Source organism: Embiotoca jacksoni, unplaced genomic scaffold, assembly GCF_022577435.1.
Source record: "Embiotoca jacksoni isolate LCO1_2020_lvr unplaced genomic scaffold, fEmbJac1.0.p SCAF_13, whole genome shotgun sequence".
NCBI lineage: Eukaryota > Metazoa > Chordata > Actinopteri > Embiotocidae > Embiotoca > Embiotoca jacksoni.
Genome location: NW_027185263.1, coordinates 8,913,707 through 8,940,421, shown reverse-complemented (window position 1 = coordinate 8,940,421; position 26,715 = coordinate 8,913,707). Strand labels below are relative to the sequence as shown.

General features: G+C 41.1%; 3 protein-coding genes across 4 annotated transcripts; 2 read left to right on the top strand and 1 right to left on the bottom strand.

Annotated features, from left to right (window-relative positions):
• The first annotated feature begins 4,583 nt into the window (after positions 1-4,583).
• On the top strand, positions 4,584-16,918 carry supt20 (SPT20 homolog, SAGA complex component). Of its 2 annotated transcripts, XM_069146285.1 has the most exons (24): positions 4,584-4,686; positions 5,127-5,225; positions 5,414-5,449; positions 5,628-5,753; positions 6,375-6,501; positions 6,603-6,706; positions 6,910-7,026; positions 7,159-7,209; positions 7,423-7,562; positions 7,778-7,934; positions 8,242-8,298; positions 8,433-8,510; positions 8,780-8,949; positions 9,041-9,073; positions 9,164-9,275; positions 9,528-9,633; positions 10,155-10,310; positions 10,882-11,194; positions 11,284-11,396; positions 12,069-12,124; positions 12,749-12,859; positions 13,590-13,680; positions 14,417-14,505; positions 15,900-16,918. In XM_069146285.1, the coding sequence occupies exons 2-24, from the start codon at positions 5,223-5,225 to the stop codon at positions 16,044-16,046; spliced, it is 2,493 nt and encodes an 830-aa protein (XP_069002386.1). In that variant the 5' UTR covers positions 4,584-4,686; positions 5,127-5,222; the 3' UTR covers positions 16,047-16,918. The 2 variants fall into 2 exon arrangements, with proteins under 2 accessions (XP_069002386.1, XP_069002387.1); XM_069146286.1 differs by lacking the exon at positions 14,417-14,505.
• On the bottom strand, positions 16,831-20,015 carry exosc8 (exosome component 8). The gene is made up of 11 exons (XM_069146287.1): positions 19,986-20,015; positions 19,640-19,676; positions 19,456-19,519; positions 19,286-19,359; positions 19,153-19,198; positions 18,935-19,040; positions 18,795-18,840; positions 18,576-18,672; positions 18,004-18,124; positions 17,815-17,921; positions 16,831-17,055 (listed from the first exon to the last, which is right to left on the bottom strand). The coding sequence occupies exons 1-11, from the start codon at positions 20,000-20,002 to the stop codon at positions 16,937-16,939; spliced, it is 834 nt and encodes a 277-aa protein (XP_069002388.1). The 5' UTR covers positions 20,003-20,015; the 3' UTR covers positions 16,831-16,936.
• A 663-nt stretch (positions 20,016-20,678) lies between these two features.
• On the top strand, positions 20,679-25,017 carry alg5 (ALG5 dolichyl-phosphate beta-glucosyltransferase). Its single transcript, XM_069146282.1, has 10 exons — positions 20,679-20,984; positions 21,652-21,820; positions 22,128-22,174; positions 22,415-22,483; positions 22,622-22,714; positions 22,829-22,942; positions 23,042-23,101; positions 23,187-23,338; positions 23,936-24,021; positions 24,411-25,017. The coding sequence occupies exons 1-10, from the start codon at positions 20,922-20,924 to the stop codon at positions 24,524-24,526; spliced, it is 969 nt and encodes a 322-aa protein (XP_069002383.1). The 5' UTR covers positions 20,679-20,921; the 3' UTR covers positions 24,527-25,017.
• Positions 25,018-26,715: the final 1,698 nt, after the last annotated feature.

Below are 26,715 nucleotides of genomic sequence, written 5' to 3'. Positions count from 1 at the left end.
GGATAAAAGTCCTCTCTGTAAACAAAACAGCATGGCTGTTATTGTGAGAGGCTTTTGGTGGGTCATATGTCACATCTCATCACTTTTTGGATTTGAATGGCTCAAACAGTCTCGGCTAAAAAGCCCACCACATATCAGGAAATCTGAGAGTCATTTGGTTGTTTCTTTCACTGCAGATTTTCTTCTCATTACTAATGAACAATAGTTTATTTCAAAAGCAAATAAGTACACAAATATAAAGGGCCATCTCTCAGCCCTTGTACCAGTCCAGTAAAAATGCTGTTGGAGCACCAGTTAAATACATTTAGTGAAAGTAGGGTACCAAGTTACTACTGGAAGTACAGATGAACATTTGAAGCACAAATACCATTTGATATTCATTGAGTCTTCAACTATTGTGAAGGCATTCCACACAGAACTTTTTAACGATTGTAGTTGTCTTTGTGTGTTTCCGCAGTTTGTATCGCATCAAATCACTTTATTGGAGCCTAACTCGTTCTTCTCCTTCTTTTGACGATTAATAGCGGCCAACAAACAGCTTTTAAATGCATCACCGTCACCTTTTGGCACTAGTAATGCATTCCTATATGTGCTGGTAAAAACGAGAAATAAGAAAAGACAGTCACATAGAGTATTCTGGTTTTTAAATCTTTTTTAAGGACTATTCCAATATTGGAAATCATCCCTGACTGGAATAAAGGAATTGAATTGCATTACAAATACAAATATATAGCAAAAGGGAAGTAAAATCAGCTTATAAACACAATCTGGACATTTGCCAAAGCCTAAATCCAGAGCATCGATTTTATTGTGGGTATTATTAATAAAAACACAAGAGTGATTATTTAAAGAGAATGTTTAATGGGACCTTCACAATATTCAGTCTTTATAGTCAAGCAGCCTCACAACTTGGAGGTCAGAGTCCTTCACAAAGTGTCAACAGCACAAGAGAATTTCTTTGAAGTGATGGCCACCGACACTATGAACAAACAAAGTAAACTTGCTTCAATGACTAATGCACACATTTATTGTGCTCTTTATCTACACGTGCCCATACAAACCAAAGTAGATAATTTTGGTTCCTCTGTGGTCTTGACTCTGGATGCTCCTAAGAAAACTAAGTGCTGTCTACATTGCTATCAAAATGCTGTTTACGTCGATGTCCCAGACAGTAAGTCATGAGCTCTGGCCACTTGCCACCTGTGCCTTACCGAACCTTTCCTTGGGTGAGCTGAATAATTGATTGCAGGTCCAATTCTGGAGACAAGCTTACTCCAAATCATCAAATCCTGCTGCTTTCTCCACATGGCTGCAATGCAGGAATTAAGTTAAGGGCTTATAAGTATTGAATTGTCATTTCTAATTTGTCAAGGCAGAAGCATCAGTATGAAAAAGGTCCATACACATTGCTCCAAGCTGAGAGCATCTCTTTGATTAATACTGATGCCTTGCTCAGTCTATTAATTTGTCCAGGACACTGTCGACATCATTAAGAGAAAGAAGTCCAAAAGTGCACCACAATTTTGACGTGAAGTCTCAGATATTATCCTTTACTGATGTGATGAAGATGCAAACGCAGTTAAGAGGTGACATTCATATGAAATAAGATGCATTGCGCCAGCTTGTTGATCATCCAACTGCCTGCCAATCACTTCCCTTCACAGCAGATAATTTCGTAGTGTGAAGCAAGTCATAATCATCACTGTCATCATCATTATCAAAATGGACCCTGTATCACTTGTAATATTGCATTCATAATAAACAGACCAGCAGTAACTTCACTGTGTTTATTGCACACTGTCCAAATCCAAAGAGGAAGACTCATCTAGATTTGTGGATGCAGATCTCTCTCAGGAATACTGCCATACACTTAAGTCTCATATCGTTCAATGTCTTTTGTCTGTACTGTGTTTTTCAATGTCCAACTCTCCAGCTGTTCAGTATTATATGATTATTCATGCAAAATTCCAAACAACCTCAGTCTTCACTGGTGAGGACATAAAGAATGAATTATTGTGAGGATGTATGCCAGTTCAACACCACAGCCTGGATCTTTGGCAATTTCCTGGGTGAAACAGGGTTTTTTTTCTCCACCATTTTTCTTTATATGTTAATGAAAATGCATAAATATTTACTATTCGTTTGATTACGGTGTTCTTTTGAATTACTGTCCAACATGTGATGTTGCTGTAATGCCTCATATCTGGTCCATTAATAAAGCTGGTGCTCTTGGATTTGAGTCAGTGGAGAAACAATATTGAGGCAATTCAAATCATTTTAATTTGAAAAATACACCAGAAACCTGCTGGCGGCACCACCAACACATGCATTTAAACTAACTGTGGCTTGATGAAATCCTGACATGAAATGTGACTGACCTCAAGCAAGCCCTGTCATGTAAATGTGTGTGTGAGGGTGTATGTGTGTGCACGTGTGCCGCAGGTGAGGACTAGTCCTAATTGAGCCCAACCCAGAATCTTTCTGCCCTCATAAAGGAGCTACTCATACTGTTGAGATATGGATGGAGAAAGAGACGTTTTCAAGACAGGCAGCCAGGAGAAGAAATAAAACTGCTCACTGGTCCTTAAACTAATAATGGTTGTAAGACATTTATGTAACTTTTAAGTAAAGCCACATGCTTAAAGAGCATTCCTTTTCGTTTAGCTTTTTAAGTCAGAATATTACATTGACAAGTCTCGAAGAATTTTTGCTGCTGCCAAGCTGAAGTGATCAGAGGTGAAAGTCTGTCATGTTTCAAAGAGAACAGTTTATGTTTTTGAAAGTTTAAAGGAAAAGTAGAACAGGTGAAATTCAAAAAAATTGCTCAACAGTGTATTCCAAGTCTTATTTCATCCAAACTGATACATTTCACTCTTTCCTCTTGCATATTTAACACACACACATGTATGGGAAGTTTTAGAAATAATGTTTCTGTGAATATCTGCCCCTCACATTACAGACACAAACTCTTCTTACCTCAATAAAGATAATTATTGAAATTCGTACAAGCCTACTGAATTGAGATTCCCTTCATGCTGCTGCTGCTGACCTGCTGGTCTGTGGCATTCAGCCTAATGAATTTGCTATCCTGCTTCTCCCCCTACTGTACAATTATGGCATTTCAACCAATTATTGTTTACACTGTAAATTAAATGTGCCACATTGAATGACAAAATGATTTTGTTTAACCTACACAATAAACACAAAGTAAGAGTATCAAAACCAATCAGCTTCCTCCTCAGTCACTCCAATTTTTCTCGAACATCCTTCTGACACCTTAAACGTTAACGGATTTGTACATCTTTTATTTAATTAATTGCACTCATTCAGATAATTTTGGTCAAAACTAAAGCCAGCAGTGCCACTATATCTGACAGAGGATCCTGCTTTTACTGATTAGCCAACAGTAGCCTACTGGTTAATCAAAACCTTTAAAAGTTATCAATTTAAGTTTGGGCCTAATTAAGATACAGAATATGAACCTTGTCCTGGATAATTGTTAGTCAATTACCTCAGGCAGTTTTTTTTTGTTGTCAACTGTGAATCCAGGCAGTATGTCAGATGGATCTTCCAAACATAGACAGGTAACAACATAAAGACCACTGGAGGCCCCTTGTTTTCAAAAAGTAAAAAGTGTAGACAGGCGCTCCCGACATGCTCTCAGCATTGAAAGCACAGAGCTCAAGATCAACATCACAGTGGTTGAATCAAAGTGTGCATTACATCATAAAGAGACATTCAAATAGATAGGCTTTCATGTGCATTGCTCCTCCTCAGGCATGCTCACATGGCTTATATGATTCAGTAGAAGTGTAGCCGACTTGTCAAAATATTGAAATTATTTGGAAAGAAATTCCATTTTCCTTTATCATATATAATGACCATTTTACTTTGCTATGTCCTTAGGCAATATATGAGTTGCTGTGTCCTTATTAAATCCTCCTTCAATGCTCTTTGTGCAGTTTCCACAGTTTTCTCTGCTGGAATATCTGTCCCCTGATTGGTGACTAAACTAGTTAACACAAAGTAACCTTTCAGAGGCTTACTTTGTAATTCAGACCTGTGGTCAGAAGCCCATATTTGTTATGTTGTCATTTTCTGAATTTACCAGATTGTCCTTGCTGTTCTATGATTTGCCTTTATCCACTTAGTCATTACATCCACATTATGATTATTTATCAAAAATCGTGTCACAAAGTATTTTGTGAAAGCACCAATTGTCATCCCTACAATATCGTTGCAATACCGATATTAAGGTATTTGATTTAAAAATAATAATAATAATAATAATAAAATAAACGTAATATTTGATAGCTCAGCCCTATTGAGCTGTCTATCTGTTTATATTTGTTTGCTTTAAACTGAAGGGGAGCCCCTATTCAGATGAAATGTCATACCAAAAATACTTGAACATGCTGTAGATATGTGCTTGCAACTTTCCCTAGGACGACACTTGTCCTCAGTGTAGAAGTTGTCTCCATTGATCAGGTATCAGACAGCAAGTTGTAAAATAGGCGCTTTGTTTAGCTCCGCCCAGCGCTGTTCAAACCGGAAGTTTAGCTGTTGTTGTCACACTGGAAGAAAATGGCTGCCGCTCCGACTTTTTTTCAATGAAGACACTGATATTTCAATTTCATTTCGCTTTCTTGCATCGGAGCTACGGTCGACCGCTATGCAATCTAGAAGGCAAGTCGACCCTGTTTGTTAAGACTGACGTCGCCGCGTGGGGTCGTGTCTCTGACGACGTAAGACCATGAGCGTAGCTCGTAACTTACAGCTTGCCCACTCGGATCGGGCCAGCACGCTTAACGTTAGCCACGTTAGCCTCAACGGTCAGGCATCAACGAGCTTGTTGCTCGCAGTCATCAGAGTTCATTAGCCTCAGTCATCCTACTGTGTCGACTCCGAGGCGTTTTTTACGCGTGCGTTTACTCCGCTGCAGCGTTTAAAATACGAGCAAACGATCAAACAAGTCGGATGAAAACAGTTCGTCACTCCTCTTCGCTGTTCGTGTGAGGCATCCGATTGAGTGTCGGCGAGACTGTTTGGCGTCAGGGTGTATCTTAACGAGTGTGCGTTTGTTTTTGTCCCGCCGGTGGCAACGCGCCTGCCGTGTCGCCGTGCAGGGTGTGAATGGTCACTCTAGGAAGGTGACAGTGTGGGGCAGAAAGGACAGCGTCGTCTACCGTCACTCGCCTTGCAGCAGCTGGCGGTGGACCACAATGGTAAATTCAATCTCCTCAATCACTCCATTGATCTCAACATGTGCAGTGGACCTCCACATTCGTGTTTTGTACCTCCCATAAATTCACCCGAGCAGAAACCTTCACCAAAGACTTGCACAGACTGATCTATTCTCGTATCAGTTCCACTTGTCACTGACCTGTTTTATTTCACTCATGTTCCCCCGAAGCAACAAGTTTTGGAATATGCATTGGATCGAGCTGAGGTAAATAAGCCCTTATTTCACTCTTGTGTATTTGTGTGTTTTGTAGAATAAGACAGGAATAACTTGTTATCACGTGTGTGTGTGTGTGTGTGCTTCAATTACATGCATCAATTACTTGGACGTTAAGCCTTAATCTGTCCCTTCATTCATTAATACTCGGTATCATCTTGTTATTCAGTACATCATTGAAAGTGCTCGACAGCGACCAGCCAAAAGAAGAATTTCATCCGGCGGGAGGAAAAGTTTGTATCAGAAGCTCTATGAGCTGTACATAGAGGAATGTGAGAAAGAGCCAGAGTTAAAGGTTTGTGTTGTGCAACTTGACTCTCACTTGTTATTTAAGTAATTACGGGCATGTATAAAACCTTATTCATTCCAATCTGGATGGAATAAGTGGAAAACAATTCAGTTTTTGGGACAATCTGTGTTGCTAATCATTCATGCATTGTTTATGTAGCAGCTGCATGACAGTGTTTCAAGTGTATTATACCAAGACGAGCAAGAACTTGCATATAAGCAACAACTTTGCAACAGTACATTTTAGTCTGATACATCTGTTTCTAACGTATGAGTTTGTGGAATACACAACTAAAATGGTCTTGATGTATTAATATTTGTTCATTAGTGCTACTGGATGGATCTGTAAACTTGTTGTTTAATCAGCTTAGATGTTGCCCAAATTATAAACTTTAAATATCATTGAAGCAAAGTGTCTATAAAAGACAACATCTATTAAATTATGTTCCAAAAATATCCAAATTGGCCATCATGTTTTTACATTAGCACATATATGTGATATATTTGATTTTCTTAAATAATACATTTCTTTCCTTGTCATACACAACCACTACTTAATCAGTATAATTTAAGAGAAGATTTGGAACGCTAGTATAGAAGTTTTGATTTGTTTGTGGCCTTTTTGCAGAATTTGAGGAGAAATGTGAATCTACTGGAGAAGCTGGTGTCTCAGGAGTCTGTATCATGTCTGGTGGTCAACCTGTACCCTGGGAATGAAGGCTATTCTTTAATGCTCAGGGGCAAAAATGGATCTGGTAAGCGAAGTCAGTTAAACAATTTCTCATCCATTTTTTTTTTCTGATCAGTGTACCACTACTGTCTCATCTGTAACATTCATGTTTGTGTTGCTTATTAGATTCTGAAACCATCCGACTGCCATACGAAGAAAGAGAACTGCTGGAATACCTAGATGCTGAGGAGCTGCCTCCTATTCTGGTGGATCTGTTGGAAAAATCACAGGTGTGTGTGCCCGGTGGATTTTGAAATATCAGTCGTAGATTTAGGTAAACCATTCATTTATGAAACATGCCTGAAGGTTTCACATTCATGTCTATATATAATATGTAAAGAGAGAAAATGCTTGATATCCTAAAATAGTTTCTTATTTTGTTTCATTTAGTAGTCACACTTAGTTGTTACCATCTCTGTGTGTTGGGTTTCAGGTGAACATCTTCCACTGTGGCTGTGTAATAGTAGAGGTGAGAGACTACAGGCAGTCTGGTGATACCAAGATGCCCACCTATCAGAGCAGACACATCCTGCTGCGACCAACCATGCAGGTAAATATTATTTGAGCAGGGATAATTCTTTGATGCGGTTTGAGTGGAAAAGAATTAACCTGCAGTTGACCTTTAACACACAAAAAAAACATACTTGTTTATACATTATGTTATTGTATTTTTGCTCTGCAGACTCTGATCTGTGATGTCCATGCTATGACCAGTGACCACAAGTGGACACAGGTAAAGTGCCATGTTCACGCTGTTTCTATCTCAATGAGAAACCAAATAATGAATACTTTGTCCTGTTAATTCACCTACATTCTCAGTGAACACGGCCTGAAACGTTTTGTTGTATCCGTGAAGTATGCTTGGATCGTCCCATGCGTTTTGTGAGTTTGGAATCGGCACATTGCACAAGTGTTTTATGTAGTGTCTCCTCTTTCTGTGCTTCAGGATGACAAATTACAGCTGGAGAGTCAGTTGATTTTGGCCACAGCTGAACCTCTGTGCCTGGACCCTTCCATTTCTGTTACTTGCACAGCCAACCGCCTGCTCTACAACAAACAGAAAATGAACACCCGCTCCATGAAACGGTACTGAATACACTCACACGGCCATCAGGGACAAGGTCGGCTCAGTTTGAATTCAGTCACACCAGAAAGAAATTGCATTTATTTATTTATTTTTGGGAAAATGGAATAAATGTAAATGAAGTCTATGTGACAGTGAAAAGGAAAATAAAGTCAATGAATGAAGCAAACACCTTGACCACATTAAGACACATATTTCTTGTGTGTTTTCTGCGTAGATGTTTTAAGAGACACTCTCGAGCTGCACTGAACAGGCATCAGGAGCTGTCCCACCTGCCCATGCCTCCACAGCTACGACTCTACGACTATCTGCAAAGGAGGAAGGAGAGGAAACCGGCGCCTGTCATAGACCTGAAGATCTCAAAGATCGGAAACGTAAGTCAGCAACATCCACACAATTTAACCAATTTAAAGTGGGCTCCAAAAGTCTGAGACCGCAATTAAAGATACTTTGCATTTGTTCTGAATTAAATACCAAAACTTCCATCACAAATGAAAATATCAGCTTTACAATTGGAGTATGTAATGTATGTTTAATTCCCCAAAGGAGTCACTTGACTAATATAGATCCTTAAACACGGCATTTTTTGTGTTTATGTGTATCACTGTGGTGAAAAATCTGCCTATCTCTCTTTTATCTTTGCCGCTGGCATCCTGACCTCTCAACTGTCATCCCTTGCAGTGTGTTGACATGTGGAAGCAGAGCAACTGCCAACTAACTGTACCGAAGGAAATTGATGTAGGTAGCTCAATGTTCCTTTATAACACTGTTTGCCACTTAAACACTTAAGCCTTCATTACATTAAAAAAAAAAAAAAAAAGTCTGGCAATTATAATGTAGAATTTATTGGATCATTTTGTGTGTTGCTCCAGGTGGAAAAGTACGCTGTGGTTGAGAAATCTTTGCAGTTGGAGGACTCTCAGCCCACTACTGTGATCTGGCCTGCTGAAGTAAGTTTGGCAGCAGCACTAACACTCCCCGAGGGTGCAGATTAGTGATGGCTGTTTGCTGTCAGAAATAAGCAGGGAGAGTTTGTTTGAAATGTGTAATGCTCCATAGGAAACAAAGAAACATTGGATTTTGTGAACCTCCTACATTGTGCAGAATGACCGCACAGCCTCCTTTTTTTCATTGTCAATAATGTTGAAATATAAGCAGACAGAAAAGACAGCCTCTAAAAGGTTAAACAACCTTACACTGATCTTTGTCCTCTTCACAGGAAGTAGTAGATGACTACACATTTGAGTGTGAGGTGGGGGGCCAAGCTCAGAGGACCAAGGTGTCTATCTTCCAGTCGATGGGAGACCCGCTGGTGTACGGGAAGATCTACTGTGCTAAAGAACCAAAAGCAGAGGAGGACAGCACAGACCTAAAGCTCATACATCCCCCGTAAGGACACTCAAGACAAACTTGGTATACATGATTGAATTTAAGGCGGCACTCTAAAGTCACTACTCTTAATCTCTTATCTCATTCACAGTTTCCTCATAGGGTCGAAGATAGATGCCGAACGGTGAGTCACATCCTGGAATCCTGTCAAATACACAGCTTTTAAGCATACAGTGTTGCAGAGCGTCATAGACACTTTTTGTCTGTTTCCTAGGTTTCTTACTCAGTACAAAGGGGTGTATGAGAGAGATGTGAAGTGTCAGGTCAAGATGTCCCATAACTCAGGCAACGTGGGACAGGGGCCTCCCTCCCCCAGCAAAGATGAGGTAAGGACTGCCTCGCTTGGAGGTCGGAAAAGTTTACAGTCACTTAGAGAAACTTTCAACTGTTGAATAGTGATTTAAAGGAAATTACACTGAATTTAAAAGTAATTCAGATGGCGTGACTTCATCTTCCCTGATCTGATATCTGGACTATGCTCATGTGAATTGCAGTTGGCATTGGTGTGAAAGTTATTTTTGTGTTACTGTTGTTGTGATGCACTGTGGCTAACAAACAGATTTAAATGTCATCCACAGGGTGATGGTATTTCGCCACAGGTCCAGGCGTCTATGTTGGGAAAAGGGGTGAAGCATCGACCTCCTCCCATCAAACTGCCTTCAGGATCAGGCAGCAGCTCCTCAGGTACATCTGCTACTTCTGACAAAGAAATGCAGTCATATGTTGGTCCTACATGATTCCCAAGTGTGGTAGAAAACAGATATAACAAGAAGGAAAAATGGGGTGAATGACCTCATTCGTGAAAAAGTCTCCGCTTGTTTCTATCTTTGTCACTCTTCACCATAGCATCTATTTAACAATAAATTCACATCTTTTAGTTAATATGTGACTTTAGTGGGAAAAGGGTGCAAAAAAACCCACTTATGGGTGACAACAAATATCATAGTTTGATTAACTCTTACAGCACAAACGTATCAGGTGCTTTTTTTTCCTTTAATGACTTGCATCTAGACTGCTCTGTGATACCGAGGTCACATTACAGGGGATGGATTAACCCTGTAAAACCCAAGGATCAATCCCAGAGACAAACCTTATCTTGTTTTTGAGATCTAATGCCATTAAAGCTACTTTGAGTTGAACTGATTAAAAGGATGTTTCACAGAGAAGAATGCTGTAAATATCTGAACTCATCTGTTTTTTTCTAGGTAATCCATATAGTTCACAAACCACCAGTGGTCTACTTAAGTGTCCTACGCCCCCTCCAGCCAAAAGCCAGTCTCTGAACAGGAAGCACTCCATGGAGCTGGGACAGGTGGGCCTGCTGTCGCCGGCCTCGCTCTCCCCTATGGGTTCAACACAGAGTGAGTACAGCTGAGTCTGACTTAACTATTGGGTTTCTTGCTTTTCTAATAACCTGATTTACAGTTGTGAAAATGGGCTGTAGTGTAGTGGAATGTCTTACATCAGCTTTTCTCAAGGCTCTCAAGTTTTCCAGATCTAGAATTTTTCAACAGATTCTGATAAATTGCCATGAAAAGAGTCCAGGTCTTAAGATCTATGGCAAAACATTTTAAAAAGCATAAAACTACAGGGTCGTATTGGAAACTCGACAAGCACACGTGGTATTATATCACCACAAGTGATTTTATTTATAGTTTTATATATTTTAACTAATACCAGCTGCCATACATATTCCTAGAAGACGGGTTGAAGCTTTGATATGAGTAGTGCCTCATAATTTAACTGAACTTTTTAACTGTTATTTAAGATTGGCTTTCATCTAGTCAAGAGGCCCTCATGTGTGTCTAAAAGAATTAAGGCCTGAATTGACTTCCCAGCAAAGCTGTAAAGGCCTCACCCTCTAAAAAGTACCCTGATTTCATATTGTCTCCGTCTTCTTAAATTGTTTTGCTGTTTCCCCCCCCCTTTAAGGATCGGGGACCCCCAAGCCATCTACGCCCACACCCACCAACACACCATGCTCGACCCCGCATCCCGCTGACTCCCTCTCCGCTCCTCTCTCGGTGACGCCCACCCCTTCAGACCCTTCCATGGTCCAGAGCCAGTCGCAGCCCGCCCTCCTCACGCCGTTCGCCCAGCAGCAGCTGGCTCTAAGCCAGCCCCTTCCTGTCATGACCATTCCCCTGCCCACCGTGGGTACATCCATCACCACAGGAACCACCTCGTCGCAGGTCATGGCCAATCCAGCAGGGCTGAACTACATCAACGTTGTCAGCTCCGTCTGGTAAGAAAATACATCGTCTCCGATGCCACACTTTCACTTGATAGTCGCTGTCAACTTTTAATGATAATATTTTACTGTCCCTGCAACAGTCCACAGACTTTGATGAGTGGCTCCAACGCCATGCTGGGTCCAGGTCTTAACTTGAGTGGAATCCTGCCACCTGGTGGGTTGATGCCGACTATGCAGTCTGCAGCCCAGGCTGGTAAGAGATCTCATTGCCCCCCTTACGTAGCACTGTAATCGGTTATGAGCACTAAGTATCCATACAACATGCAGACAAACATGCTACAGCCTAGTGGGATGATGCTGGATTAGATTTGGACTTTATTAATCTCACAGTGGGGAAATTCGGTACGGCCATAGAGACTAGCCTTAAATATACTGCCAGTGTTTTCTTGCATCCAACCTATTGACATGTTCTGAAACAAATAGTGAATTCCAGCTCCAGGGATGTGAGGTCTGACCTCGCTGTGAAAACTGCCTTTTACAAAACAGCATCAGCAATTAGTAGCTGACCAGGAAGATATGAGGAGTCACTGTATTGCGCAAGGGCATTTTGTCGGGTTTGAATACACACTGGCTGCTCCAAAAATCAAAGAAGTGACTTTAAAATGAAGGCAGTCTATCCATGTGACCACAACCTGACTGTGCCAGTTCATTGCAAGTCAAGTAAATGTTTTAATCTGAGTCTTTACGAGCCTTGCCACGGCCCTGGCCAATCTCTCTATGAAAAAAACCTTCTTATCATATAGTTCCAATCTAATAAAAAGTCCTTTGGGTCTAATTTCAGACCCAGTTTTCAGATAGAAGTAAGGGAAATTCCATCTTTGTCTGTACTGTTCTGGGGTTAATGTAACTCCTCTTTGTGTTCCAGGGAGTCCTTTTGGCCTGAACAGCAGTGCCGGGTTGAGACCCCTGAACCTCCTGCAGGTAGGACTGTGTTCTAGTTAGTCTGCAGCATGCACTGGCTATTTGTTTGGCATAGCGACTCCGTCCTGATCCTCACCTATGTTACCGCTGCTGGATTAGGGATGTGTGACTCAGCGTCAAAGCTGCCCTGCACCTCATTGCAAATGCAATGTAGAGAACACTTATGAAACTGTTCTATTGCCATGAGGGCATGCATCTTTTTGTATGTGATGCCCTGACTGGAATTTAACTACTCATCGTGACAGCAGTATTGCCACTCTCTACCTCTTGAACTGCAAAGAGTCTCTTAACAAAGGCCTTTGTTGGAGGAATAGTGCCGGAAGAAGTAAAGGAGGATAAAACTGAATGCAGACACAGCTTGTTTGAAGACCATTGCTTGTCCTATCCCCTTTATATTCCTTTTTAGTTCTCATATTCCTGATAGTGGTAATGGTCTGTGTTGATTGCTATGTTAACCCTCCCATTTCCTTCCTTCCTTCCTTTTCGCTTACGTGTGCATCATTCCTCCCCCTCTCCATCTCCCTCTGCCTCTCCCCTTCCCCGTGTCCTACCCTTCCCTCATCCCCCGGTGTTTTACTCCCCCACTTTTTGTTTGTTGGTGTGTCTTGTGTTTTACATCTCCAGCTCCCCACTGGTCCTCTCATCTTTAACTCTCTGCAGCAGCAGCAGCTTTCCCAGTTCTCCCCACAGCAGAGTCAGTCAGCCACTTCCAGTCCTCAACAGCAGGGGGAGACGGTGAGACACACAGTTAACATTTGCATGCACATATATTAGACAAATAGTCAAAAGAGCCATATTAATTTAATGATTTAGTAGCCAGGAGAGCAACATTGGGATGTTGCAGACTGCATTAGATTACAACTGTAATGTTTGAGTTTAATGATGTTTGTTAGAAACATTGTTAGTGTCGATGTTTGAACATATGTGAACTGGATACTAAACAGTAGCCTCCTAAAAAGGAAACTTAACAAGGAAATGTCCAGAGGAATACATCTCAGAAACGTTGCAAGTTTCTGCCCATTAAGTTGCTCCTAAAAAGACCAAATGACCCAAGTGTATTGACAAGTTTGGCTTTAGAACAGAAATTTGAAAGAACTTGGGTGACCTTGCTGAAGCCCAGACTTGAGCAAGGATGGAAAATCTGACACCTGTCTAGGCACCTGTCATTGTACAAAAGCAAGTTTGAACAAATGTGCTATGAATAATGGACGAAAAGCTCCGAATTAAGACGTGCCTATAAAAGCTGTAACCGCTGCCAAAACACTCCTCAACCGCCTGATGACTTCAGATTTGACTTCCCTTCAGATTGGAACAAAGTCACTATCATCTTTAAAACTTAGTTTTGATAGTGTTATTTGTCCGTTCACTTCTGATTTTGTGCTTATTTTAAATAATCTTTTGTATTTTTTTTTTTTTTTAAATGGCACCTTTTTTATAACACAATTTTCATTTCACCAACTTTCAGAGTGAGCAGGGGTCAGATCCAAGTTTAGGAAACCAGCAAACAGCTGTCATCAACCTGGGAGTCGGGGGCTTCATGTCTCCACAGGCAGCAGGTATGAGCCACACATACACACACAAACACACTGAAATATACATTCAAATCATACAAATTTCTCTCAAACATTTCTCTTCATCCAGTCCCTTAACCTGTTTCCAAACAAAATTATGCCATACCACTAACTAGTACTAATAAGATAAGATTTACTAATGTATTCATTATTGTATTTACTGTTCATGAGGACTCATAGTCTGTAACTAAACATGATCATTTTACTGAAGTTAGCCATTGTTCCTCTCAGTGGAGCATTTAACGACTGACAGGAGAGACTCAACTTCCCCTTCTTCTCTGCTACATTCTCTCTTTTTGTTTTCTTTTCCTCTGTTTTCATTGTGCCCCCTCCCTTATGTCTTTTCCTCCTGCCTTGTTCACTCACCTTTCTGCCTCCCAATTCATGCTAATCGCCCATAATCTACTTTTTAAAACTAAATTCATGCACATGGTCATTTACCTGTGCTGCTGGCCTCCCTGCAATGTTCCCATCTTTATTTCTTCTCTTTTGTTTCACGTTTGTTTCATTTCTTTTTCCGGGTGTGGTTGTGCATCACTCACCCTCTCCCCCCTCCCCTCCCCTCCCACACTCCTCCTCCTTTTGCTTTTATATGCGTTTTCTCTCTCCATACTCTTACTCCATCCCTTCTTCTGCTTCTCTCCCTCTTGCCATCGCATCCTTCCCTCTGGGGCTTCCTCTCTCCCTCCTCCCTCCTCCCTCCTCCCCCCCACCCCCTTAGTGCTGTCCCAGTTGGGCTGTGGGCTGGACGGGTCTGGGCCCCCGCTGCCTTCTCCAAGGCTTCAGCAGCAGCACCAGCCACAGATCCAAGTAATACAGCAACATTAACATCCACATACACATATAGAGGTTTGTAGGAACCAAACACTGAGACGGCACTCATCAGCCAAATCTCCATGCCGTTATTAAGCAGGCAGGTGTTCGTCGTGCTACATTAGAAACGATAAATGCTCTTAAAACGGCTGTTTGTAAGTCTAAAGCAGGCAACAATTTTCTACGTTTATATTTACACAGAGAAATATGCATATTTTTGTCAGACCTGGGTAAAATTTGAATTTAGATTTTAAGAAATACTTTCCAAACAATTGTGTTTGTCACAGAATAAAAATACATTCCATGGCCCATAAGATGCTGATATTTAAGGACCTTGAACATTTGGACACATTTAATTGAACAAACCCTTTGACACTAATGTAAACATATTGTAGTGTAAATACTTAGTCCTAAAATTTGCAGCATTTTACAGTAAAAAAAAAAAATATATATATATATATATATATATATGTGTGTATATATATATATATATATATATGTATATCCTAATCAATAAGTGAGAACATATTCTTCATGCTTTAGTTACTTTTAATGAATACTTTCCGTTAAATCACCTCAGGTCTGATTTTCACCAAAATCTTCTTTTACCACTTTTTTTTTTTTTTTTTTTTTTTTTTTTTTCCCCATTGTAGCTCCACACCATTCACACCATCTTGTGTTGTATGTTTGGTTAATATGTTGTTTGATAACAGTAGTCCCAGTACTCCCAGCAAACCCACACACCTGAGCTTGTGGCACTTCCAATGGCAGCAACTAACAGCGTGTGGAAGCTGGGAGGCATGTTCTTACACAGCGCTTAGCGTCAGGATGGGGTACAACGCTGTTGAAAGGTCGCTGACTGCATCATGACAGAGATGATAGGCTGTCACACTCTGAAGCATGAATCAAAGTTGGTCCCAAGTTGAAGTTGCTGACTTGCTCCGAGCGGAAAGCACGGTCGCCGAGCTGCATGTGTGTTTTTGCCAGGTTCGCAGCGTTTTTTTCAATGTGTGTCTCATGACGCCACTCCGGTGCTGCTCGACTGTATCCCGCCTCACACGCTGACCTGCCCCGAACCCGACATCTCTTCCTCCCTCCCCCTTAACCACTCTTCTGTGTTTCTCTGCACACTCCTCTTGTATGTTGTATGTACCAGGCTTTAGACCAGCTTCACTAACCCATGCCACGTATGGACCTCCTATTACACAGTTTCCGTGAGGGATTCTGCTCAACACCGGTGCCAGTTCATGTTTTGTTTTTTTTAACCACGCTGGAGATGCTTTCTTTAGATCCACTGACTATCTTTTTGCTGCATTATGTTGCTTGTAGTAAAACACTGAAATCTCCTCTGATTTTATTTTCCCATCTTTTCTTTTTTTTGCACTGAACAGTTGCAATTCTTGCAGCACCAAATGCAGCAGCAGCAAATGGCTATGGGAGCAGCAGCTCATCAGGGGGGAGCGCCGCGGCAGCATACCGCCAGCCAACCAAGAAGTAAGAGGAAGAGGAGCACGCCGCAGCCCCTCCCCAAATCATGACAGACTGAAATCACACTAAAACCCTTCCCCCCCAGCTACACAAGGACGTGAATGATCCATACTGTGCTCTTTGTCTGCCTCACTGTGGAGACGGCTGACAAAAAAAAACAAAAAACTTTTTCTGTCCTTTCTGTTTGTCGTTTTCTAGCTGACAAATTTGTATGTAATGGTTGTCAGAGGTTTTGGAGAACCAAAACTATGTCCACCATAGAGGATGGGGTTTTTAGAACAGGGAGCCCTAAACCTAAAGAACCTTACTGATATTTTTTGAGATGAAACGGAAGAAGATGGTTCTTGTACGTAGTGGGCTTCCACAATAACACATCGCCCCTTCAGGAAGACGTTTCTCTATCGGAGGCCCTGTGGACTGAGAGGATCATGAATGCACATTCTCAGAGAATTCCTCACGAGGCCGCCTGATCCTCCCGCCTCTGCTTGGTTGACACCCCCCCCCCCCCCCCCCGCCCGCCCCCCCCGGTAGACACTGCCCTTTAAGCACGGATCTCAGCTGAGCTTATTGACACCAAATCCTCCACCGAACCATTACATGTGAAAATGCAAATCTGATCTTGAAGTAGTGCCTGGGGGCAGCTCTCTACCTCTCAAGTCTGTTGGAAGTCTTTCCTCTGTTAGCAGTCCCAGCACAGGGCTCATACGAGGACTCAAGATCATCATGCAAGACGGTGTACCTGCTTTTGTACAGCACATTTTGAAAAAAGGCATTTCCTTTTAATTAGTTCAGGAGCCATGAGTGTGTGAGACATTTCTGGACACTGAGAAATAATTTTTTTAAGCAGTCTTTGTCAGCAGTTTTATTGTTATTAAAAAAAGAATATATATTGACAGTGGAAAATACAGCTTTTAGATAAAAAGGCATTGTCTTTGTCTCTTCATTGCGCTGTCTTCACACTACGTATAACTTTGTCGATGAGTTTCTGGATCTCTCTCTGTCGTGCTGCTGCCCGGCTGATGCACTCCTGCAGCTTCTCTGCCGACAGCGAGGTCCCGCCTGAGCCACAAGGAAAGACTGTAAGCAGCAATTCTTTATTTATTACCTTTCATTTATGTAATTTGTTTTAGAAACTCTTAAACCGCCACAGTTTTGCACCTGTAACTGGGATTCAGTCCTCGTTCTTCTCATGATTTTTTTCATTGCGCACAAGTCAAAGGAAAGTTCATGCAAAATTTATGATGCCGATTTGCCAGTGCTGGTTACAGTTTCAGCTAGTTAAACATCAGTTATACTCAATGACTGTCAACGTAATGCAATTTTAGTTAATGATTATCATCCTAATCATGTTTTAAATTTTATGGCATTCATCTTACACCACTATTATAGTACAAGCCTAATCACAGTTTAATAATACACCTTATGAAGAAGAAGAGGTGCCTATCGGCATTGAACATAGAAGTAAAAATGACATTTGTTTTCCTTTTAGGCCTAATATACAAAAAGTGCATATAGTAGATAAGACATAAGTAACTAAACAAAATGGCTATAAATGAAATATATAAAGAAATTGTTGTTGATGACAGTAAAATATATATTTTACTATGGTGGCACTAAATCATAGCAAAAGAAGGTTGATTTTTATTTTATATTTTCACAATATGAATTATTGAAACTGTAATGTAACCTTTATATTCTTAAACAAACTTGCTGAATCACTTTCTCCAGCCCTACAGTTATGACAGTTTGATATTACTACTGAGTTTACTTTTGTGTAATCAATAAGAAACTGGCACCAGCCATCATCCACACGGGTACCTGGCTTGTGTACAGAGCAGAGTCGCTCCTCCTCGTCGGTCACCACGGTGAGATGAGCCGTCGACAGACTCTCCTCCTCAGCTGTGGGGTCTACGATCACTATGGAGCTGCACAGACAGCAGGTCAAGGATTACAAACGATGCCCATCACACATCTCAACACAATACAGTTTTCATTCTGGTAACTTACTCGTCAAAGACACCGAAAGAAGCACCAACTGGATGTTTGTGAATATGCAGACCACATCTCTTTTTCAGATTCACCTGCGGTGTACACGTCTCTTTGTTGATGGTGACCTCTGGGAGTTGTGCTGTGGGGAGCAGGGAAATGTTAGTATACTGATTAAACACCGCTTACATCACTAGACCACTCTCTGTAGCTGAGGGCATAAAGAACGTGTTCACGAAAAGATGGAAGCTGGACAGCTGTGTGAGTGACCACTGCAACAGACAAAAACCTCAGCACTACATGACCGGCACACATTACTGATTGTTATCTCTGCCAAGGAGCTTACAGTATCTTTTTTTTTTTCATGCAGCTTCAGATAGACACAAGCGCACACTGACTTTATTTTAGTTTTGGAAATATATCCAGACATAGAAAGTGGTTGTAGTTGCAGATTTTCATATTCTAGAAAAGTGGATCATTGGCCTCGGTAAAAGTTTGCGCTCTCCGAGTGCCCTTCGATTTTTTTTTTTTTTTTTTTTTTATATTAAATGAATACATGTACATTGAATTTTTTTTTTTTTTACAGCACATACTGTTCTTCAGGGCAGCCAGCAGGGCGATGATACAAGCATCAAGAATGTTCCCATCGTAGTCGAGACACATCATGTCGCAGTAGAGCACCCAGCAGAGCTGCAACCACAAGCAGCGGAGTTAGTGCCAACATTAACAACAATCAGCACCTGTGTGTGTGTGTGTGTGTGTGTCTGTGTGTGTGTGTGTGTGTGTGTGCGTACACACGATTCTGGGGTTACCTTTCCTCTGTCGATGCACAAGTCCTCTGTTTTTATCACTTCAGAGCTGCAGCACCCACATAGAAAAATAATTGTAAAAGCAGTGGCAGGTAGAAACACAGTTAACACACCCGATGAAAACGGTATTAAAGTCGTCATACCTTTCGATCACATCAGCGATGAACTGGCTGGCAGCCTGGGCCTGTTCTCCCGGCGGGCCCGGCCGAAACCGAGAGGAACACAGCGGCGGGAGGTCCACGTTGGGCACTGAAAAGAGTGGCGAGAGTGCTGAAGTCAGTGGTTGGTTGTTTATTTATGTATTTTGTTTATTAGTACCTTGTCTGAAATAAACACTTGTCATCCTTGGTACTTTCCTTACCTATGTATCCTTTGCCAGGTGCCTCCACTGTCGGGTATGACAGCTCCTGCAGATGAAGAAATCGGGGATAAAATTGTTATCTTGGTCCACGTTAAGTGGAATAAGTATTTTTACCTGCAGCCTGAACACTTGCCGCTTTGATTCCACAGATGATCGTGGTGTTTCCCATCTTCACCAGCGCCGAGCCATCTGCTGTGGATATGGACCCTGAACAGGGACACAGAGAAAGAAAAAAATAATCCCATTCGGAAATACAGTGACACAGACAACATGCAGTGGGTGAGAATCAGCGCGGAGCCTCACCGATGTTCAGTGTTGTGGTTCTGAACTCGGACAGCTCCCGTCCATCGGGCCGGCAGTTTTCTTTCTGAAGAGGAAGCGTTTGCATGTCAATGACTTTACTGGTAAACAGAAATATAGTATGAATCGTTCCACTCAGCAGAACAAGTGATATGCGGATGAAGAGTTTTGTATTTCCATCACAAACCAGAAAGCTCCTGTGGTACTCCAGAGGCTCTGCAGTCCTGGAAGTAGAGATCAGATTAACGACAACAGCGTACAGTAGGACTCAACGAGTCACTGCTTCTGAGATGACTATTCAGATGATTGTGAACTCGGAACAAGCAAGCATGAACTTGGCTACAGTACCGGAGACGCAACACAGGTGCTGAATGAAGTGTTTACTTAACGCATCATGTCTTTCATTTTTTATTTTTTTAAAGCACTCAATTATCGGATTTAATCGACTGCTACTGTTACATGTATTGCGTAGAATAGATATGCATTTAAAGTAGCTAATTTCGGTTAAATGGGTACAGTTTATAAATTCTTACTTGAAACCAGCCGCCATGATGTTTTGATAAACCACGTGGGTCTAGTGAACACATTACGGAAGCCGGACGGAGAAAGCACACAGGATCCAAATGCTCACGTATACGACCAAAAGCCATTTTATTGTAAATAAACTCTTACTTCATTTATTTAGTTACCACAGATATTGCTTTTTTTTTATTTAAAAAAAAATTTAAATTTTATTTGAATGTGTATTTTTCTTTTTCATCATCCAAAATAAATAATTCGGCTTTTAAAAGATCAAATTTGAGAATAAACCCAACTTTTAGGACAATTTGAAATAAAATAAAAATGAATTACATTACATACTGAGCTATTTGAACGAAATAAGACGCTCTATAAGTTGTATCATAGCTGTATGTTAGTGTTGGGTCTGACATCTGCTGTGAAAACCATCAAATGTTTTATCTATCAAGATACGATATCTGGTTACCTGCATTTAATAGTTAGCCTGTGTAATGTGAATGGGATTCGTTACTAATAATTCAAACCAATTGTTGGTCATTTTTCCCTTTTATGACAGTTTTCTCGCGGAGTTGTTGAAACGTATTTCCACCCCTGGCCGCTAGTGGGCAGTGTTTTTGGGTGCTCGAGCGCTCTGCTCGGCGCTCTCTCGCTTCAAACTGATGACGTGGTCGTGGAGGACCAGTGACTTCCGCGTCGCCTTTGTGTTCATTTGTGATTGGAAGGGAAGTTCAGTGAACTGCCCAAAAAGTAATGGCGATATAAAGGGTCTTATTTAGTGCCCTCCACTGTAATAACAGCCTCGTCAGCCTCTTATTTCCTCGTAATAACCGAAGAAGTCGGAGCGCACGCTGCCGGACGCGAAACAAGAGCGAGGAGAAAGCAAGGTCGCTTTGAAGGTAGCCTCCTGGACCGGTGGTCCAGAATAAAACTGCAGGATAACTTCATGGAAAATGGATTTCCTCTGTGAAATAGTTCAAGCTTTGGTCGCGTTAGCAGCTCTAGCTTTGATTGTGGTAAGTGATTATAATATTGACTTAACCTCAAATGTGGTATCTGAAATGTGAAGGGTGGGGGGAGCTAACGCATTTCCTGATTTGTCACCCACTGACTGACAGAAACAGCGTCAGTGTGGGTTTCTCTTTTACATGTCAGTCCCTCAGCAGTCCGTTTGGCTTCGTCCAGATATAAACTTTGAAAATGGTATTCCTCTTCCACCTTAAATGTGTGATGCTTCCCGTTCTTCCTGCTATTTTATTCGAGATCGTGAACGCACCAAACATTTTTTTTTTTTTTACAAAAGCCTTTACATGATACGTAAGAAAACCAAAAACTCCTCTAAATACAGTTTTAAACCAACATATGACATGCGCAGACCATAAACGACATCTAACAAAAATAAATTGTGAAAGGCATCAAATTTAAGCTCAACAAGATCAAATCACAAAAAAAAAAAAAATGGATTAGACGTATTTCTGGCCAAATCCTTATTACAACAAATATTTCTGTGTCTTGTAGCTTTAGATCTGATATTAAAAACATTATAAGATATAAAATACATGTATACAATTGCCCTCTTCTCATCTTGGAAAAAAAAAAAGGTTTTTACACCCATGTTTAAAAAAAAACACTTTAAAATGACCTTGTAACAGGAGCACCGTTCTCATATTTCTCCCTTTTCAGCTCATCGCAGTTGCACATTTAACTGCAGGGACGGTGAAACTGACACGACACGAGAAGGAGAAATACTTCCTCACCGCCACCGGAGAGAAGGAGCTCTTCCCCAGCCTCCGTGATCCCCACTCCAGGGAGCTCTCCGTGGTGATCCCGGCCTACAACGAGGAGCTCCGAAGTGAGTGACACCAGTTTTTCCTGTCAGGGACTTCTGCACAGTATCATACCTATAAATGCAGGGCAGACTGTTCAGACTCGTTTATTCCAGTTCCCCTGGGAAATATCCGTTCAGTTGCGTTACAATTCGCCACTTTGAATTGAACAACAATGACAACTTGTCCACCATCAATTCACTTGCGAAGCTTTCATTTACCATCCACGTCGGTGCAGTTTACATCCCATAATCGCAGTCTTTCCGGCGTCATGTCTCTTTGCACCTGCAGTCGGCTGCAAGCCCCAATATGTCTGTTACTGTGTCATTTCAGTGCCTGTGATGCTGGATGAAGCTATGGAATATTTAGAAAAAAGACAGGCAAGTGAACCTCAAATTGTATTTTCATATTTTTAAAAAGATCGGAAGACTAATTTAATTTATGAGCTACAAATAGTAACCGTTTCAATAGATGAGAGAATCGTCTGAAAGTGGAGGTGGTGTTAACAAAGACGGCTCTCATTTTTGCATGCTATTCTCAAGTAACCAGTAGATGGCAGTGTTGAGTTGAAAAAGTGCCTGTTTTGAAACAAATCGCCTCACGTTATTCCCTTACTGCAGAAACAAAACCCTTCTTTCACTTATGAGGTCATCGTGGTTGACGATGGCAGCAAAGACAAAACTACAGAGGTAATAATTTTAAACCTTTTTTGGGGAATATGTTCTGGTTTAATTCAAAATTGCTCGGCTAAACTATTTTTTTTTTTGTGTGTGATACAAGTAGAGATTTGTTTTGTAAGGGACTTATATGTTGTGATGTCCTGCCAGGTTGCTTTCAGGTACAGTAGAAAGTACAGTGCAGATAAATTGAGGGTCCTGACGCTGGTGGAGAACAGGGGGAAAGGAGGAGCTGTGAGGATGGTGAGTCTGTGGATGTGAGAATGCAGTATGTCTGAATGCAGCTCAAAGGCACCTGTGTGGAGTTGACTTTTTTTTTTTTTTTTTTTTTTTTTTTTTTGTCTGTCTCTCTTGAAGGGAACTTTGAGCTCCAGAGGGAAAGTCATTCTGATGGCAGATGCTGATGGAGCCACTAAGTTTTCTGACATTGAAAAAGTGGAGGCTGGACTTAATGCCCTCAACCCTAAACCGGTGCAGTTGTGTTCTGTTTTTGTTGTTCAGTCTGACACGCATGAAATAATATTGGTGATTAATATTTGGCCATCCTAAAAACATTTCTCTTCCATTTAGGAGAACATGGCTATTTCATGTGGATCCAGAGCTCACATGGAGAAGGAGTCTGTAGCTCAGGTAATTTTCTTTGTCCGTTTGGACACCAACGTATTTTGGACCATGTCCTCCTGATCATTAAATAACCGCTGTTTTGTCTCCACAGCGGTCTGTGTTTCGCACATTCCTAATGTTTGGCTTCCACTTCCTGGTGTGGTTCTTTTGTGTCAGAGGGATCAAAGACACACAGTGTGGCTTCAAGCTTTTCACACGCGAGGCTGCACTCAAGACCTTCTCCTCTCTCCATGTAGAAAGATGGTAAGGAATCTAAATACTCCAAAGACACTTAAGGTAGCTGTATTGTGCATTTTTCTGTATGGCATTAAAAGCAATAACATGCCTGTGGGTTGAGGGGGGAGGGGGGTTGTTTTTTTAAGGAGAGGCTGTGCGAGGAGATTGGCCGTTCCGTTTATAATTCATTATTAAAAGAGTAGAAGGACACTCAGGTCGCGTTACACTCCCGAAAGAGGCCACTTTCCTTAATTTACCGCCATCACGACCGTTGGCCCATTATGAGGCAATAATGGGCAGCCAAGACAACAATTGAATTGAAGACAATTGAAGTCTGCATCAGTCAGCGCACAGGGAAACCATTTATTGACCTTAATCGGGGAACATAAGTAAGAACACGCGTGTGGGTGCACTATTAGTGTGCAGGGGTTTAAATATTGTCTTGATTGTTTTATGTTTTCTATTGCTAGTTTTCAGTAGTTGACGGTTTTTAAATACTAAATCATGAAAACGTATTGAGGCTCCATATTCAGCAGGAGTGATTAAACCACTGTGTTTAATGAAGATGCAATAAAGCATTAACTTTTGAACATCTGTTGTCATCTTTTATTTTCCTTCTCGCAGGGCTTTTGACGTAGAGCTCCTGTACATTGCTCAGTGTTTTAAAATCCCCATAGCAGAGGTGGCGGTCAACTGGACCGAAATAGAAGGTAGGTTTTTCATGGAAAATGTGGACATGTGTGCTCCCACTGTGCAGCCTATCTGTAGTTCAATAAATATTTCTGTCGGATGTGTTTTCAACTCTGTGATTGCCTGATTGTTTTTGTTTTTTATTTTATTGTTATTTCCTATTTAAACATTGTGTTAGTCATTTAAAATTGTAAGTATCGTTTTGTGTGCTCGTAGTGCTTCACTTCGCTTATAAAAAAAACAAAAACAAAACACGTACTGAAGCCTGCCTGGCACTGCTGTGATGAAGTCTTTTCTGTCATTGCTCAGCCTATGAGCAGTAAACGTCAGCAAACGGGCATATTTCCATTATTTGTCTTGTAAAAGCATCACTGGAACATTTTAAGTGCCTGTATGTTTGCTGTGCCAGGGTCCAAGCTGGTCCCGTTTTGGAGCTGGCTGCAGATGGGACGAGACCTGCTTTTCATTCGCCTGCGCTACATCACTGGAGCCTGGAAACTGCAGTCAACAAATAAGACTGATTAGCCAATCAGACAAGCCCTTGTGTCATAGAGAAAGGCCTATGATGGGGCCATCAAGCCTTTGGATGAGGTGGGATTACAACTGTGTCTGTCTTTCACTGTACTCATGAGCAAAGCACAGCACGTTGATCCTTTTCCTTTCTAGACATCACTGGATGTCTGAAGTAATGACACAGTTGCGGGTTCCTCAGGATCCGGCCTTTTTCTAATGTGGATGTTGGCTCGTTATAGCCGTCGTTACGTGCACACTTCTGTTGCCACAGTTTACAGAATGTCTGTATGACTGATCCATGTGCTAAGTTACTTCATGTTTATGTTGAGTCCAATCAGTTGAGAAAAACCTGTAGTGAAATGTGGAGAATCGGATGATCCGTGTCGAAAGAATGAATGTTATTATATGAAATTTTCAACAGGGTGGTATTTTATTTTGGAGGAAACATGGCGAAGGGTTGATGGGCTGGATGACATGAACCAAAATAAAAAAACGGTCAATGATTTATGATTTAATCTTAATATTAACCTACTAACGAGACCTGTCAGGAAATGTAATTGGCAACTTTGATTATTATTATTATTATTGATTAATCCTTTCAATCAATTTTCAAAAATGTCAAACATTTAATCATTTCAGTCTTAATTGTTAGAATTTTCAGCTTTTCTTGCTGTAAAAATAACTTCTATGGGCACTGTCAGACAAAACAAGGAATTTGAATGTCAGGTTGAGCTGTAAGATATATTTTTTTTAATAATCATTTTTCACTGTCGTCAAATTAGTCTATTCTGTTAGTTATTCTAGCCGTATAAAAATAACAACCCATTTTACAGAGTATTTTTCAAAATAGAAGTTACAGAGTGCGTAATGGAAGAGGAACAGAGAAAGAATAAATAAGACAAGACAAAATATATACACAAGGTTAAGGCTCACAAACCACAAAATATAAACCTTCCAAATCAAAGAAAACTTATAAAAGGCTTTTTTTTTTTTTTTTTTTTAATTTTATGAGCTGCACTTTTGAGAGTCAAGGAGCGACAAAAGCAGAATCACCTTGTTTTGTACCTTCATTTGGGAAAAGTTTGATCTCTACTGAAGACCAGCGGCTCCAGCCAGCAGTCAGAGGACACGACGGCTGTAGAGGTGATGACCGTTTAATGGCTTCCATGTCCATTCTGAAATCAATCACAGGAAGTCAGTAGAGACGAGCTTAAACTGCTGCACTGTGGGGTCTTCAACATTTTGTATTTGTTAAAAAAAAAAATCTTCCCTGCAGACCTCTGGACTTCTGAGCTTAATCAGGGTTTTTGTTTTTTTGTTTTTTGTTTTTTTTAAATCTGTAACCTAAAGCACTTATTTGAAATGTTACATTTTTGAAAGCAAGGCCCAGCTTAAAATCTGCAGCCAGGTTAAGAGCAAGTTAAAGGGTTTTTGTTGAACCTTTTATAATATTTAAAACTCTGTTCTACTGTATTCAGATCTTCTATCAATCATCTAATCTTGCCAAGTGCTTGATATCGTTCTGCAAAATTGAACACATGCATCGTCTTAACATGTTTAGTGCGACAGTGCATGACTTGATGATGACTGATCTTAGGTCACTCGGACCCATTCTGGACCAGGGTACCCATCAGGCACCCTACAGAGATCAGTGAGGTCAGGGGATACCTGTTTAATATCAATAGTAGTAATCTGCAGGATCTAACTCCATTAACACTTTACTTAATTTGGTCTAAATTACATTTAACCGCTAAAAACCCCTCTGATTAAGTTATCAAGGATCGGCTCTATGAACGTAAATGGAACACGGGAGTTTGTATTATCGAGAGTTTGGCCTCCACCTCTACATGAAAGAAACTAGGAAACCCTGAATTAGGTTATTTATCTTAATGTTCATCCCTTCCTGTAAGACTTGATGTCCACACATCTTGGAAAAGAGTCCAGCAGGCCTTTTCGTGGTCGCAGCAAATGAACTTTAATGGTGCTTGTTTTCTTATGTAAAGCCTTGAGGTCTCGGGTTCGCGCTGATGCGGATGTCTCCGGGGCCTCTCGGAGCCCCGGGGAGCGCATCCTGTTTGTGCCCTGCCTGTCTGTCTCTGTCTGTCTGTCTGTCTGTCTGTGCCTCTGCAACCAAACAAGACAGAGGCGCTGAGTCACAAAATGCACATTTCTAGTTTCCTGCCTCCGGAATCAGCTCTCCA